Source organism: Gymnoscopelus braueri (assembly GCF_963280865.1).
Source record: "Gymnoscopelus braueri genome assembly, chromosome: 9".
In the NCBI taxonomy this organism is placed as follows: domain Eukaryota; kingdom Metazoa; phylum Chordata; class Actinopteri; order Myctophiformes; family Myctophidae; genus Gymnoscopelus; species Gymnoscopelus braueri.
In genome coordinates, this window is record NC_137610.1 from 8,437,678 (window position 1) to 8,450,881 (window position 13,204).

At 42.0% G+C, this 13,204-nt stretch overlaps 1 protein-coding gene across 4 annotated transcripts in view; it reads right to left on the reverse strand.

Annotated features, from left to right (window-relative positions):
* Positions 1-13,204, reverse strand: part of insc (INSC spindle orientation adaptor protein) — an 88,809-nt gene that overhangs the window by 3,830 nt on the left and 71,775 nt on the right. For all 4 annotated transcript variants that reach the window (XM_080436737.1, XM_080436738.1, XM_080436740.1 and 1 more), the window contains 4 exons: positions 10,886-11,064; positions 5,135-5,201; positions 3,442-3,597; positions 2,545-2,621 (listed from right to left, as the gene is read on the reverse strand). In XM_080436737.1, the coding sequence (XP_080292863.1) occupies positions 2,545-2,621; positions 3,442-3,597; positions 5,135-5,201; positions 10,886-11,064 (479 nt within the window). The remainder of the gene's footprint in view (positions 1-2,544; positions 2,622-3,441; positions 3,598-5,134; positions 5,202-10,885; positions 11,065-13,204) is intronic.

The following is a 13,204-nucleotide window of genomic DNA, read 5'->3' on the forward strand; positions in this document are numbered from 1 at the left end:
ATGCAAGCACACAACAAAAAGTCATGAACGCACACACACACACACACACCTATACAAAACACTTAGTAGACGTGCACGCGCGCGCGCGCACACACACACACACACACACACACACACACGAGAACTCATATTTCAGGGAGAGGGACGGGGGGTGGATTGAGAGTGCAATTTTCTCTCTCTAGACTGACTCTAACTTCAAAACTACTTAGCTGATTATATTCTATTAAAGTAATTTTTTAATCCAACTTGCTGTTAAAGGCGAGAAATCAAGCCAGAGTGATAAATCCCATACAGTATTTTTGATTAATAGAATATGAGTAAAAACATGAAACGCGATGTCTCTTGCGCTCACATAGACCAGAGAAGACATTTACATATTGTATTACAAATGATGTCGGACATCGAAGGCAAACATTCAACACCTACTGTACAAATGCACTGCTTTAACCCTTGGCTAAAAGGATAAAATAGAATCACATTAATTTGAGTGAACTAACAGGCGCTTGCATTATAGTGAGGAGGGGAGGGCATTTCTTAGCAGAGAGAAGCTGTCCAATTAACGCGCATACGGCAAGAACACCGAGACATCCCCCCCCCCCACGCCCCCCCCACCCCACCATTCTGGTACTATATGATCAAGTCCTATCAATTATGATCGAAACGAGAGAATGATAAAACATGAAGAGGAATTATATTCATGATATGTACATATTTAAACACACAGGCCTGTGTGTTCTCATTATAGGCTTGAGTTTGAAGATGCTGGGTTTGTGATGTGTTTCCATGTTGCCCCATGGACGTAATTAAACTGACCGGTCATTTGGTGCACTGATGGATAGGTTGTGCGGTGTATTGGCTTGGGTAGGGTATGTACAGTAGGTACAGTAAAGTAGGTGTAGTGGTCATACATGGTCATTTACCCACTTTCAACCTAGTGTCTCTGTTTTGGGCATTTCATTCAACTGCGATTTTTTTTTAAAGAAATGGTCAAACATTTTCAAAAGTCTTAATAGTGTAAAATAGCATATCTACAAGCTCACAATTTGTGACGTGGTGTGAGCCATTTATGAGATGTTTTTTTGCCACGCGACACCATAGGGCTTAAAGGGATAGTTCACCCAAAGAAATCTTTTTTTCTATTGATTAGTCACCCCATGGAAACTTGAATTCATGGATATTTTTTTGTTTTTGCCTATGCCTATAATTTGATGACCAGCGGACCGGTAGGCAGCGGTTTCGGTAGGAGACACAAAGGAGACTCTTTGTGTCTCCTACCGGAACCGATGCTGGTCAGCAAATTATTGGCTTAGGAATGTGACAAAAACAAAAAAATATCCATGGGGTGACAAATCGATAGAAAAAAAGTCATTTTGGGGGGTGAACTATCTCTTTAATTTACCTCTGAGAGTGTAATACATTTTTAAATAACAGGTTTTGGATGTTGAAATGCCACATATTAACACATTGGGTGCCAGAGGTTTATTAAAATATTATACGTTGAGTGCCAGCATTTCTTCCATCCACTTGCGTTATACATTTCGTGCTGTGAGAAGCCCCGACGCGGAAATGCATGTAAACAAAGCGTGCGTGCGAGACGGCGGAGGGTCCCGACTAACGCCTGGAACAATAATATTTCCAACGCGACCCTCCATTGCAGCGTGATCGCCGATCGAAAACGGCTCGTTTCCTCCACATTAAAAAGAAATGGAGATATTAAGCTTTTAATCAAGGAGATAACATTGAAAACGCCGACCGGAAGGATTTTTGACATGGAGCCACATCCAGCCTCTTCTTCTCAGAAACTGCTTGGGTGATGTCAAAGTTTCGTTTTAGCGCCCCACGTGGCCCACATGTATAAAAATAGAATTGGGTCAAAAACGGTCCGGACCGTTTTCGGCACTTCTCGTTTGGACCCTCAAAAACGGTCCGGACCGTTTTTGGCATTCAATGTGTTAATAACAGGTTTTGGATGTTGAAATGCCACATATTGAATGATGGGTGTTTGTGTGTGACATACAATGTTGTATACACAGAGATACACATAAATGTTTGCAGACATTCAGCTAGGGACACCCGTGCACACTAACACACACAAACAACACCCTGACACGCTTGCACAACACAAACAACACTACAGAAACATTTTTACACACACTTCTACACATGCACGTCTCTGTTAGTACTTTGTACTTGTCCTATACGTGTATCTTTATGTCTTCCTTACTGTGGTGCTGCTATGATGTTGACTGAATTTCCCTCTGGATTAATAAAGGTCTATCTATCAATTTTCTATTATGTACATACTACATGTGCCACACACACACACACATTTGAATACTTTTATTTGGATCTACATCCAAATCTCCACACACACACACACACACACACACACACACACACACACACACACACACACACACACACACACACACACACACACACACACACACACACACACACACACACACACACACACACACACACACACACACACACACACACACACACACACCCCCTTAGACACGCACTCATGTATGTACATACCAGGCATGCGACCAGGACGGAGTCGCTGTTATTCCTCTCAGCAGGAGAGCGACAGAGTTCAATAAGGCGAGGGACAGCTATAGACAAGGAGAACAATCGACATTACAAGCTTGATAAATGTTCACAGATCTACACATAAAATGGTTCACAATGTTATCTCCACCCAGCTTGACAGAGATACAGTATGCGCTCTGTGGAGGACCCTTAGTTGCACATCCATTCTCACTCACCTGACACCAGTTCTATATCTACAGAGGTACAAAAAGATCACTAGCACTAACTTAAAAGTCCCTTTTCGGTTGCGGTTCTTTCATTGTGCATGGGCAGCAGCACATAGACGCATAGTCGGACAGGGTTCTTTTTTAAACAGCGGCTTCTAATTCAGCATGCTAAATTTCCAGGAAGACGAAGGCTGTAGTTTCAATTAGGGGCAGCAGTGGCTCAGGGGTAGAGTGGCCGGTAGAGCGGCCGGATGGCAACCGCAAGGTTCCCAGTTCGATCCCGTGCTCCCCCAGAGTTAGTGTCGATGTGTCCTTCGAAGTGTCCTGAACCCCTTAATTGCTCCCGATGAGCAGGTTGGTGCCTTGCATGGTTCCCTCCGCCATCGGTGTGAGTGTGAATGGGTGAATGTAATGCACAATCTATGTAAAGCGCTTTGGATAAAAGCGCTATAGCCTATATAAATGCATCATTTACCATTTACCAATTACTGTAACTTAAAATCCCCAACGTTATTGTCATTGGTAGGCACGTTTCTGAACTGTCCACAGCCAGTAGACAGAAATGGTGCCATCTCATAATGAGCATTAGAAAGGTCCAACTGAAGATATGGTTGAAGTGAAGTGAAGTGCTCCTGTACCACACAGGAGCACACAGAAAAACAGTAGCCTACAGTACCTTTTAGTTGGATGGCTGTTTGAGCCACATCAGGATCTCTGCTGAGGCGGGCCAGGGTGACAGCAGCTTTCTGTTGGACACGCTCGCACGCAGCACCCTCCGATGGACTGGCAGAGGAGGGCCTCTCTCCCAGTAGCAGGAGGAGTCTCTCTATGCCTGGAAGACACAACAACGAACAACACTGTTACAGCTTGAACACACAAACAGTGTTTCTTACTGAAGATCGGTTATTTCTTGTGAGCGACACTGTTACACTGTAATTTACGGTTAACGAGACTGTTACAAGCTCTTTACAGACAGCACAGTCACAGCTGCTCAGATAAATAATAAATGCTGTCAATACAACTGAAAAACCTTTATACAATGTTCATTGTTTATTTACATGTATTATACTTGTATTCCTAATCAAATTTGTGTTTGGTTATTATTACTTCTATTTGTATTGGATATTATGTTAATTGTATTTTGTTTATTCAATTTGATTAATTGTGGAAAGCACTTTGAACAACTGGTTTGAAAAGTTATTCTTGCAGTAAAGCAAGAATTCAATCAATCATGAGAGAGTACCCCTTTATCAGCTTAATTTAAAAGAGTTCCAGCTCCAATGTTGTCTGCTCATTTCTTTATGTCATCACTTCCAATTTCAGTTAAATCTGTATCCTGTCTGAGTTCTCTATCCTGATTAGATACAATTGGTATGCCTGAAAATACATTTTCTGTTATATAATAAAGAGCTGGAAAGAGATGGAATAGCAATGAGTACTATCAGAATATATAGCTATTTAACACTTATTTTAACCAAAGAAAATCACTTACCCTATCTTGAAATAATAATCACACACTATTGCAATAACATAGATGCAACAGACATGGTCAAAGAATCCAGACAGAAAAAGTTGGGGGTCAACCTGAAGTGAAGCACATTTGCATCTGTATTTTATTTTTTACTTGGAGTAAGAGAGTGTATTCAAAATCAGGTTAATTTGTTCTGTCAAGTACACCGTACTTTAAAAAAAAAAAGTAAATAGATAAAAGCAAACTATAAAAGGTAACAAATGACTTGACCTAGGTCTGTTAGAAAGGACCTAAATACAACAAAGCAGTTGAGACATGACAGGACCTATCTGCCATCAGCAGCACAGATCAAGATGTAAGAGGATCAGAGAGTCTGAAATCCAACAAAAAAAACAGAGCACAAGGCACAGAAAAAAATGGCAACAGGACAAAGTGCAGGAATGAAAGAGTGTGGAATGATACATTTGTGTAAATGTAAAATAAAAGGCATGGGAAATTCAAGCAGCTACCATTTCACCACACTAATGATTTTCAGTTAAAGCATTATGAATGGTTGGGCGCCTCAGATATGAGATGCTGCTGCCATCTTGTGACATGATGAAATATTGCAATGACATGCACCATCTTTATCGTACTGTACTATACAATATTAATCATGATTTTCTAGTGGAGTTATGTTTGTTTCTTTAATCCAACACTCTTTGTTCACACACACACACACACACACACACACACACACACACACACACACACACACACACACACACACACACACACACACACACACACACACACACACACACACACACACACACACACACACACACACTAGTTTTGACTATGCTACTGTTTGATTGTGAACTAGAATGAAATACAAAAACTTGTCAGAAATCAATACCTTTTTCTTGAAGGACTTCTGGGGCTGACTGCTCCAAGACTGAGAGGTTTGCCAGAATTGTCACCACCTGATATTCAAATGACAAAAGAAGGTATATATGGTACATGTCAAAAAAAGATGTAACATACTGTAGCCTACATACTTCATACATTTACCTTATGTGAAATAATGTATCCAGGTTTATCCAGGTAAAATAATTTATCCAGGTTTATCCAGGTAAAATCATTTATCCAGGTTTACCCAGGTAAAATCAGTTATCCAGGTTTATCCAGGTAAAATCAGTTATCCAGGTTTATCCAGGTAAAATCATTTATCCAATGTAAAATCCTTTATCTCGGTTTTCTGTGCATATGCATACCAGTAGAGGCCCTAGGAGGGGTCCGCGCGCGACTGCTTATTTTTTTTTCAAGTTTTTATTTTTTTCTTCCATAGGACCTCTAATATAGGGATTTTGATGATCCCAAGAAAAACACTGTCTTTTTTGACTGTCTTTCGGAGACACTGGATCGCTCAAATTTAGACGTAGCCCAAAGATAGAGATACCATTTGATTCCAGACAACCTCAGGTTTCCAATGGGACCAACCTTCCTTGTCATGCTACCTTGCCGGGAAGGGGGCTAAATACCTAATGATTCAAAGTTAAGACACATTTTGGCGAGGGAAAAACGTCCATCACCATTTTCCAAATGGTCCCTTGAGCTGACAAGTCTACAGATGCACTACAGTGGTCTATAGATGCAGTATAGTGGTCTACAGATGCACTACAGTGGTCTATAGATGCAGTATAGTGGTCTACAGATGCACTACAGTGGTGTATAGATGCACTACTGTGGTCTACAGATGCAATACAGTGGTCTATAGATGCACTACAGTGGTCTACAGATTCACTACAGTGGTCTATAGATACAGTACAGCAGTCTATAGATACAGTAGCTAGTCTATAGATGCAGTACAGTGATCTCATACAGCTATATATACAGTTCAGTGGTCTCTAGAGGCAGTACAGTGGTCTTTAGATGCAGTACAATGGTCTATAGATGCAGTACAATGGTCTATAGATGCAGTACAGTGGTCTTTAGATGCAGTACAGTGGTCTTTAGATGCAGTACAATGGTCTATAGATGCAGTACAGTGGTCTTTAGATGCAGTACAATGGTCTATAGATGCAGTACAGTGGTTTATAGATTCAGTGCAGTGGGATATAGAGTGGTCTAGATGCAATACAGTGGTCTTATACAGCTATAGATGCAGTACAGTAGTCTATATACAATACAGTGGTTTGTATGCACGTTATCTCCTGGTTCTGTATGGAAAAAGTAAAAAGAAAAAAAAAATCACACCCTGTGTGAAGTGGGCGGTGTCTTGCTAGCTAATCACAATACTGAATGGAGTCAACCAATCATGTACAAAAAATAAATACATTTATTGAAACACTCTTTATGATGGAAGAAACCATAACTTAAAACAAATGTATGTTTTTTTTAAAGTTATGGTTTCTTATATAGGGCTATGCACATGTGTCATGTGACACTGGCCAATCACAGTCCTGAATAGACTGTGATTGGCCAATCACGGTGCAGGGTTACATTGCGGTATTGATACTTTTACTTAAGTAAAGAATTTCAGTACTTTTTCCACGTCAGTTTTTTTAAGGTGACTCTCCACCAAACAGACTATTTCAGACTAGTTCAGACTATTTCAGACTAGTTCAGACTATTTCAGACTGCAACAGACTGGTATTCGGTTGGCAAAAGTTGGCATTTAGTCTGTCAGCCGACGTGCCCATTGATGTGCTAATGCATTATAACTTTCAGCCTAGCCTGCCAGCGTTGCCAGGTCTGCTTATTATAAGCGACTTTGGGCTTGTTTCCCTGCAAAGTCACTTGTAAATAGGGATGTTCCCAGCGTTTTTTCTTCACTGACGTGCAGTGGTGTAAAGTAACTAGTACATTTACTCAAGTACTGTACTTAAGTACAATTTTGAGGTACTTTTACTTTACTGGAGTATTTCCAATTGTCTATACTTTTACTCCACAGCAATTATTTGAAATGTTTAGTTACTAGTTACTTTGCAGATATAAATCATAATAAAACATACATTAACCACTTTAGCCCTATTTTATACCTATATTTGAAACAAGACCAGGAGACCTGGTTCTGCCAGACCCCTAGTGGTTGAAATCTGAATGGCTGGGTAGGAAAAGAGGGACAGACCGACCGACCGACCGACAAAGCCTCCTGTAGGCCGACCCCCTGGGTCTGGCAAATAGCAGATCTACAAGCTCACAACGTGTTGTGGTGCGACGCGTTCTGAGCTTGTAGATTTTCAAACATTTTAGTACTTTTACTTTAAAAATCACACCCAGTGTGAAGTGGGCGGTGTGGTCACAGTGGTCATCACAGTGATGGAAGTTCACTTATAGAAAAGTAATATTGTGGACCAACCATTGTACACCCCTAACAAAAAAAAAACCATAAATGTGTTTTTTTTAAGTGCATAGTCCTATTTATAGGGCTATGCACATGTGTCATGTTTCACTAGCCAATCACAGTCCTGAATAGATAAAAAATAAATTGAAATTAACACCCAGAAAATAGGCAAAACTGAGCACAAGCCGGCCCAAAATCGGTGCGGTGGAGAGCTGGCTTTAGTCATGGCTGCCAATTCCCCCCTGATGTTGTGTGGGAGTTCTGACTGCTCCACACCGTACTGAATAACTGCTAGCTTGCATAGTGTCTTCAGTGTTGGAATTAAATCTAAGATGTACAGATTATCAGAGAGTTTGGAGTCTTTGTATCCTCCAAAGAGGATGATACGATCTCCCACCATGCAACAGCACATTCCATACCTCGGAGAAGGGCTGGTTCCCTTGAGCTCAACCTTCTTCCAGGAGAAGGTCTCTGAATTGAATTTCCACAGATCACTGTGCCAACTGATCCCACCATATACAGTATGTACAGCTCTCCATTGTGGACAAAAGCTGAATGACCACAGTGGTGTTCTAGGAGAGGATGTGCAGAAGGTGTGATCAGCCAGCTGTTGATCTCTGTGTCAAACACTCTGACGTTGTTGTAGAGGTCCCCCGGGTCCCCCCACCCCCCAAATACAAATATCTTTGTCCTGATGATGGTGGCAGAGTGAAGGTATGAAGCAGGAGGTGGAATACCTCTGGTGTTAATTAAAGACCAGACCATTGTGTTGGTGTCCAACTTGTAGATGTCATTAGTGTGTCCAGTCAGCTGGGTGAGTCCTCCATGGACATACATGACCTTCTCCAAGACACAGGCTGTGTGGTGGCACCTCGCACCTGGAACAGTTCCAGAAACCCTGGGCTTCAACCATCTATGAGTGTCAACATCAAATGCATAAAGCACGTTGCAGTAAGGAAACCCTCCCCACATGTAGATATCTTCTATGAGTACAGCTGTGTGGTCTGTGCGCATGGAGGGGACCTCAAGGGGAGGCTCTCCTCTTCTAGTTGTCACTGGGGGCAACTTCATCCAGAGTAAAGACACTGTGTTGAAGATGTGCACTTCAATCTGATCACTGTTATTTTCCCCTCCAAAGCAGTACACCTTCTGTCTTACTGTGACAGCAGTAGGCTGTTCCTCTGGTCCTCCTCTCAGATGTACCGTCCAGCGTAACATTTCACACACCGGCACCACCGTCAAACAGTGTCACCAACTACAGTAATTACCCGTGGAAATTAAGTTGCTGAATGATGTTTTGTTTATCGGACAACTCATTTTAAAGGACAGTTACAGTGTGGCAGTATGATGTCATTGCATTGTGATGTCATTATGTAGAATAAACAGTGACGTCGGTAAAAATGTCAGGTGGCGCTTGCTGTAACTTCTCTGTTGAGTTTGGTTGGCCAATCGCGGTCCCGGATTCACTGCTTTTGTGGCCAATCGCGGTCCTGGATTCACTGCTTGGGTGGCTAATCGCGGTCCTGGATTCACTGCTTAGGCGGCATATTGCGGTCCTGGATTCACTGTTTCACTGACGAAATCCCGACTAGCCATATCTTTCCCCCAACTCCCACACCCCGCCCCCGTCTGCCGAAAGCCAATCCAAGGTGAGAACGAATCCACAGACAGCTAATCCACATTCCTAGATGCAGAAGAAGGACGAGCAGGGAATGGCAAGGATAAAAAAAATAAAAAAAATATTTGATAGATTTTTGCACTTGGTCAGCTTGTCCTTTTGTCATTCTATGGCATGTCATGATCTAGTAATTGTAGTAGTTATTTTACGTGACCCGCACGTCCATTTGGAAATCAGTTGGCTGTTGATTGCAACGAGGAAATCTTCATTACAATCTTTTCTAATTTGATTAGCTTACTGCCTTTTTTGTCTTCATTGTCCAGCTCCTGTACCGGACCTGCCAAAATAGACGGACTGTGGGCCTCCTTTCTTTAATATCCGATTTGATTGACTGATCTGATCATAACACGTAACGTTACAGCAAATCTCTTTGATTATGTTGATGGCCTGCCGTTATCATCGCATCTTATTCTTTACCGCATAGTTCTTTGGTGCAGTGTGCACATAACCGCATAATAGGAAAATGGCATTGGTCACGCCTCCACGTCTTAAATTAAGAAATAACACCAGGTCTTACCTTTGAAGTCCTTAATAGAGCCCTCTTGACTATGTCCAAGGTGCTGAAGAGGGCGGGGTTGAAATATAGCTTGTGTCATATGGACATTATTGTGTTAATTGGAACTTGACAAGAAGTTCATATCTGTGCGAAAATGCGCATTCTTGTTGTCAAAAAGCACGCATTGAGAAGCTTAGTGTTAAATGTATTATCAGCCACCTGTCACTATCGCTAGAGCTAAACGTGATGGCTATTTCACAACGTTTTTTAGTGTAAGTTTAAGATGTAAAGGCGGCGGTATAGGTCAGGGACATGCAGTGCGCTCTCAAGTGGTGGACTGCTATTCTTTAATTGCGACAACCTGAGTGAACTGACCAGAAGGACCTGGAAATATAGGCTATACTTTAATTCTCATAATTATTGACCCAGACATGCAGCTCACAACAACGTGTTGCTGATCCCCGCCCGTGTTGTGAGCTTGTAGATCAGATATTGTTTACAATGGAGCACAAACGGGACTGTCATTACTGATCGTGTATTATTTATGGGGGGGGTATTTATATTTTTTACACAATACATAACATACTGTAAGCTACATGTACATGTAGCCTATATGTGAGCTTGTAGATCTGCTGGATCTGGACTGTATTATTTATGGGGGGTTATTTACATTTTTACACAATACCTTGCTGAAGATCGAGCCCTTACATTTATCGAGGGCCTATGGCTGCACTGTTGCAGGTTACAGTGGTGTAAAGTAACTAAGTCTTACTCAAGTACTGTACTTCAGTACAGTTTGTAGGTATTTTTTACTTTCCTGGAGTATTTCCAATTTTCAATAATTTGACTTCTACTCCACTACATCTCAGCAGAGGCACACATTCTACTTTTACTCCACTACAATTATCTGAAAAAGCTATAACAATGATGGAAACATTCATTCACTCGGTGTCCCAGGTCTCTGATTAGAAGTTAGAATGACAGGTGACAGTCTTTCTAGGAGGATAAACAAAACAGCAGTACAAGGGGTTCTTGGAGACCTGAATGAACCCTGGACCCTTGAAGATCCCTATGTTGACTTTTGGTCCATTGGCTAGTATGGATGCAGCATAATAATCACACTCTGAATGGTCTATGGTTCCTCTACCTGGTCTTTAGAGTAGGGCGTGTCAACTCTCTGGCGGTCCCTGCAGGCCTGGAGTAAGATGTGTATGGCATTGAGCTGCAAGAGGATCTCACAGGCCATGCTGTCAAAAAAGGTGATGTTAGCCAACGCCGCAGATGCTAGCAGGAACACTTCCCCACAGGAGGCGGTCTCACACAACTCTGGAGATGAGGAAATAAACACAGACCCCAAAATAAATAAAAAATACATCAGAATAGATATTTTTTTCTTTTTTTAAGAAATACTTGGTAGACTGCTATGTGATTGGTTAGTTAGTTTAGTTTAGGGGGGTATAAGCATGAAGTGCGAAGGCTATATACGCACCCTTATTATCTGTTAGTTTTAGCCATTATGGTATAACTCCCAGGGCACTTTTTTTGTCATATTTTTTCCAAAACTTATTACAGTGGTAAAAGGGCAACAATAATGACCACGGAATATGAAGCTAAATAACCACCTGCTTTTGCTATGGCATGTTGCGCTCTCTGCTTGGGCCCCAGTATTGCAGCTTGCAGTTATACTTTTTCATTTTGTTTAGTTTGATTGCATTGACATCCTTTGTCAATGATATGTGAGACAACACAGGGATAATAAAAAAAACACAAAATGTGTTGATGAGTTTAACAGAACTCTGTCTAAGAAAAACTCTATAACAAGCAATTACTACTGTTAAGAGAAACCTTGGGCTTCATTGTTTACAGCACGCATGCACGCACACATTACACATTAATTGTGAAATAATTCTAAAGACATATCCTTCACAAAGCCAGGTAGTTCAACACTAGCATAAAGATTCTATTTGTATTTTCTCCTATCCAGAAAGAGAACGTGACATCACACCATTGTAAGTAATAGCGGCAAAACCTCACAAGATGGCACCACCTGTCCATTGAATCAATGGATGGGGCCCACCATGTGTTGCGAGGTGCTGCACTTTCTTGATTCTTCTCTACATCCTTCTATTCTGTTACGCACTTAGTAGTTTATATTCCGTCATTATGACTGTCATGCACTGAAAACAAGACCAGGAGACCTTTCTGCCAGACCCAGACTTCACATGACGTGTCAGCCTGTGTCTATGCCCATGTACGGACGAAAGGGGGACAGACTTTTATGGCTGGGGCCTAAGGACAAAGTGACCAAAACCTGTTTTTTGCCCATGTATGGAGAAAACAGGTACAAAACATGCCCATGTATGGACGAAAGGGGGACAGACTTTTATGGCTGGGGCCTAAGGACAAAGTGACCATGCCCATGTATGGAGAAAACAGGTACAAAGCCTCATGTAAGCCAGACCCCCTGGGTCCGGCAAATATAGGCTGATAGGCTGCTTTTGACAAGAGCAACACCGTTGTACGACAAAGTATAAAGCCTAATTGTCTCCGCCAGGCCGAAAGGCATGGCGAGAGAGTATGTTTTCCCCCCGTCCGTCCGTCCGTCCGTGTGTCCGTCCGTGTGTCCGTCCGTCCGTCCGTCCGTCCATCCATCTGTCTGCGAGCGGCTAATCTCCGAAACCGTTGGCCCGGTTGCTGCGAAACTGTGCACACACACTCCCTGGATGCCAATTCAGAACCTCTGCCCCAAATATTTTACATGGCCCTGTTATAGCGCCACCAGGAGGCCGATTTGTGCAAAATGTGTTTTTTGATATTACTCCTACAGATTGTATCCAAACATCACGCAAATCAGTACACAGTATCTCTATAGTCATGTGATCAACACGGATCTGTCTGGTTATCCATATCCTGATTGGCTAAGGTTGGCTTCCAAAGTTTGCAGGATTGGTCCATTTTGAACTATATGCCTCAAATCATGAACGCAGCTTGCGATTTCCGTGAAATTTCACACGCACATTCCCACTAGGCCGAGGAAGAAATGCCACTTGGAAATTTTCAAATCAGCCTCATGGTGGCGCTATAAAAGGCCAAATTGCGTTTTTAACTGTAACTGCACCGATCTGCGTGAAACTTTGCACGCATACTCCCTAGAGGCCAAGGAAAAACACCTGCCCTGCATTTTTCACATTAGCCTTTATAGCGCCACCAGGAGGCCGACTTATGTAAAACACATATTTTGACATTAAGCCTTCAGATTTTATCCAAATCTCATGCAAATCGGTACACATGATCTCTATAGTCATGTGATCAAGATGGATCTGTTTGATTTTTCATATTCCATCCTGATTGGCTAACATTGACATCTAAGGTTTGCAGGAGTGGCCCGTTTTGAAGAAAATGCTGCAAATGATGAACACAGCGTCCGATTGCGGTGGAACTTTGCACGTACATTTGCACTACGTTG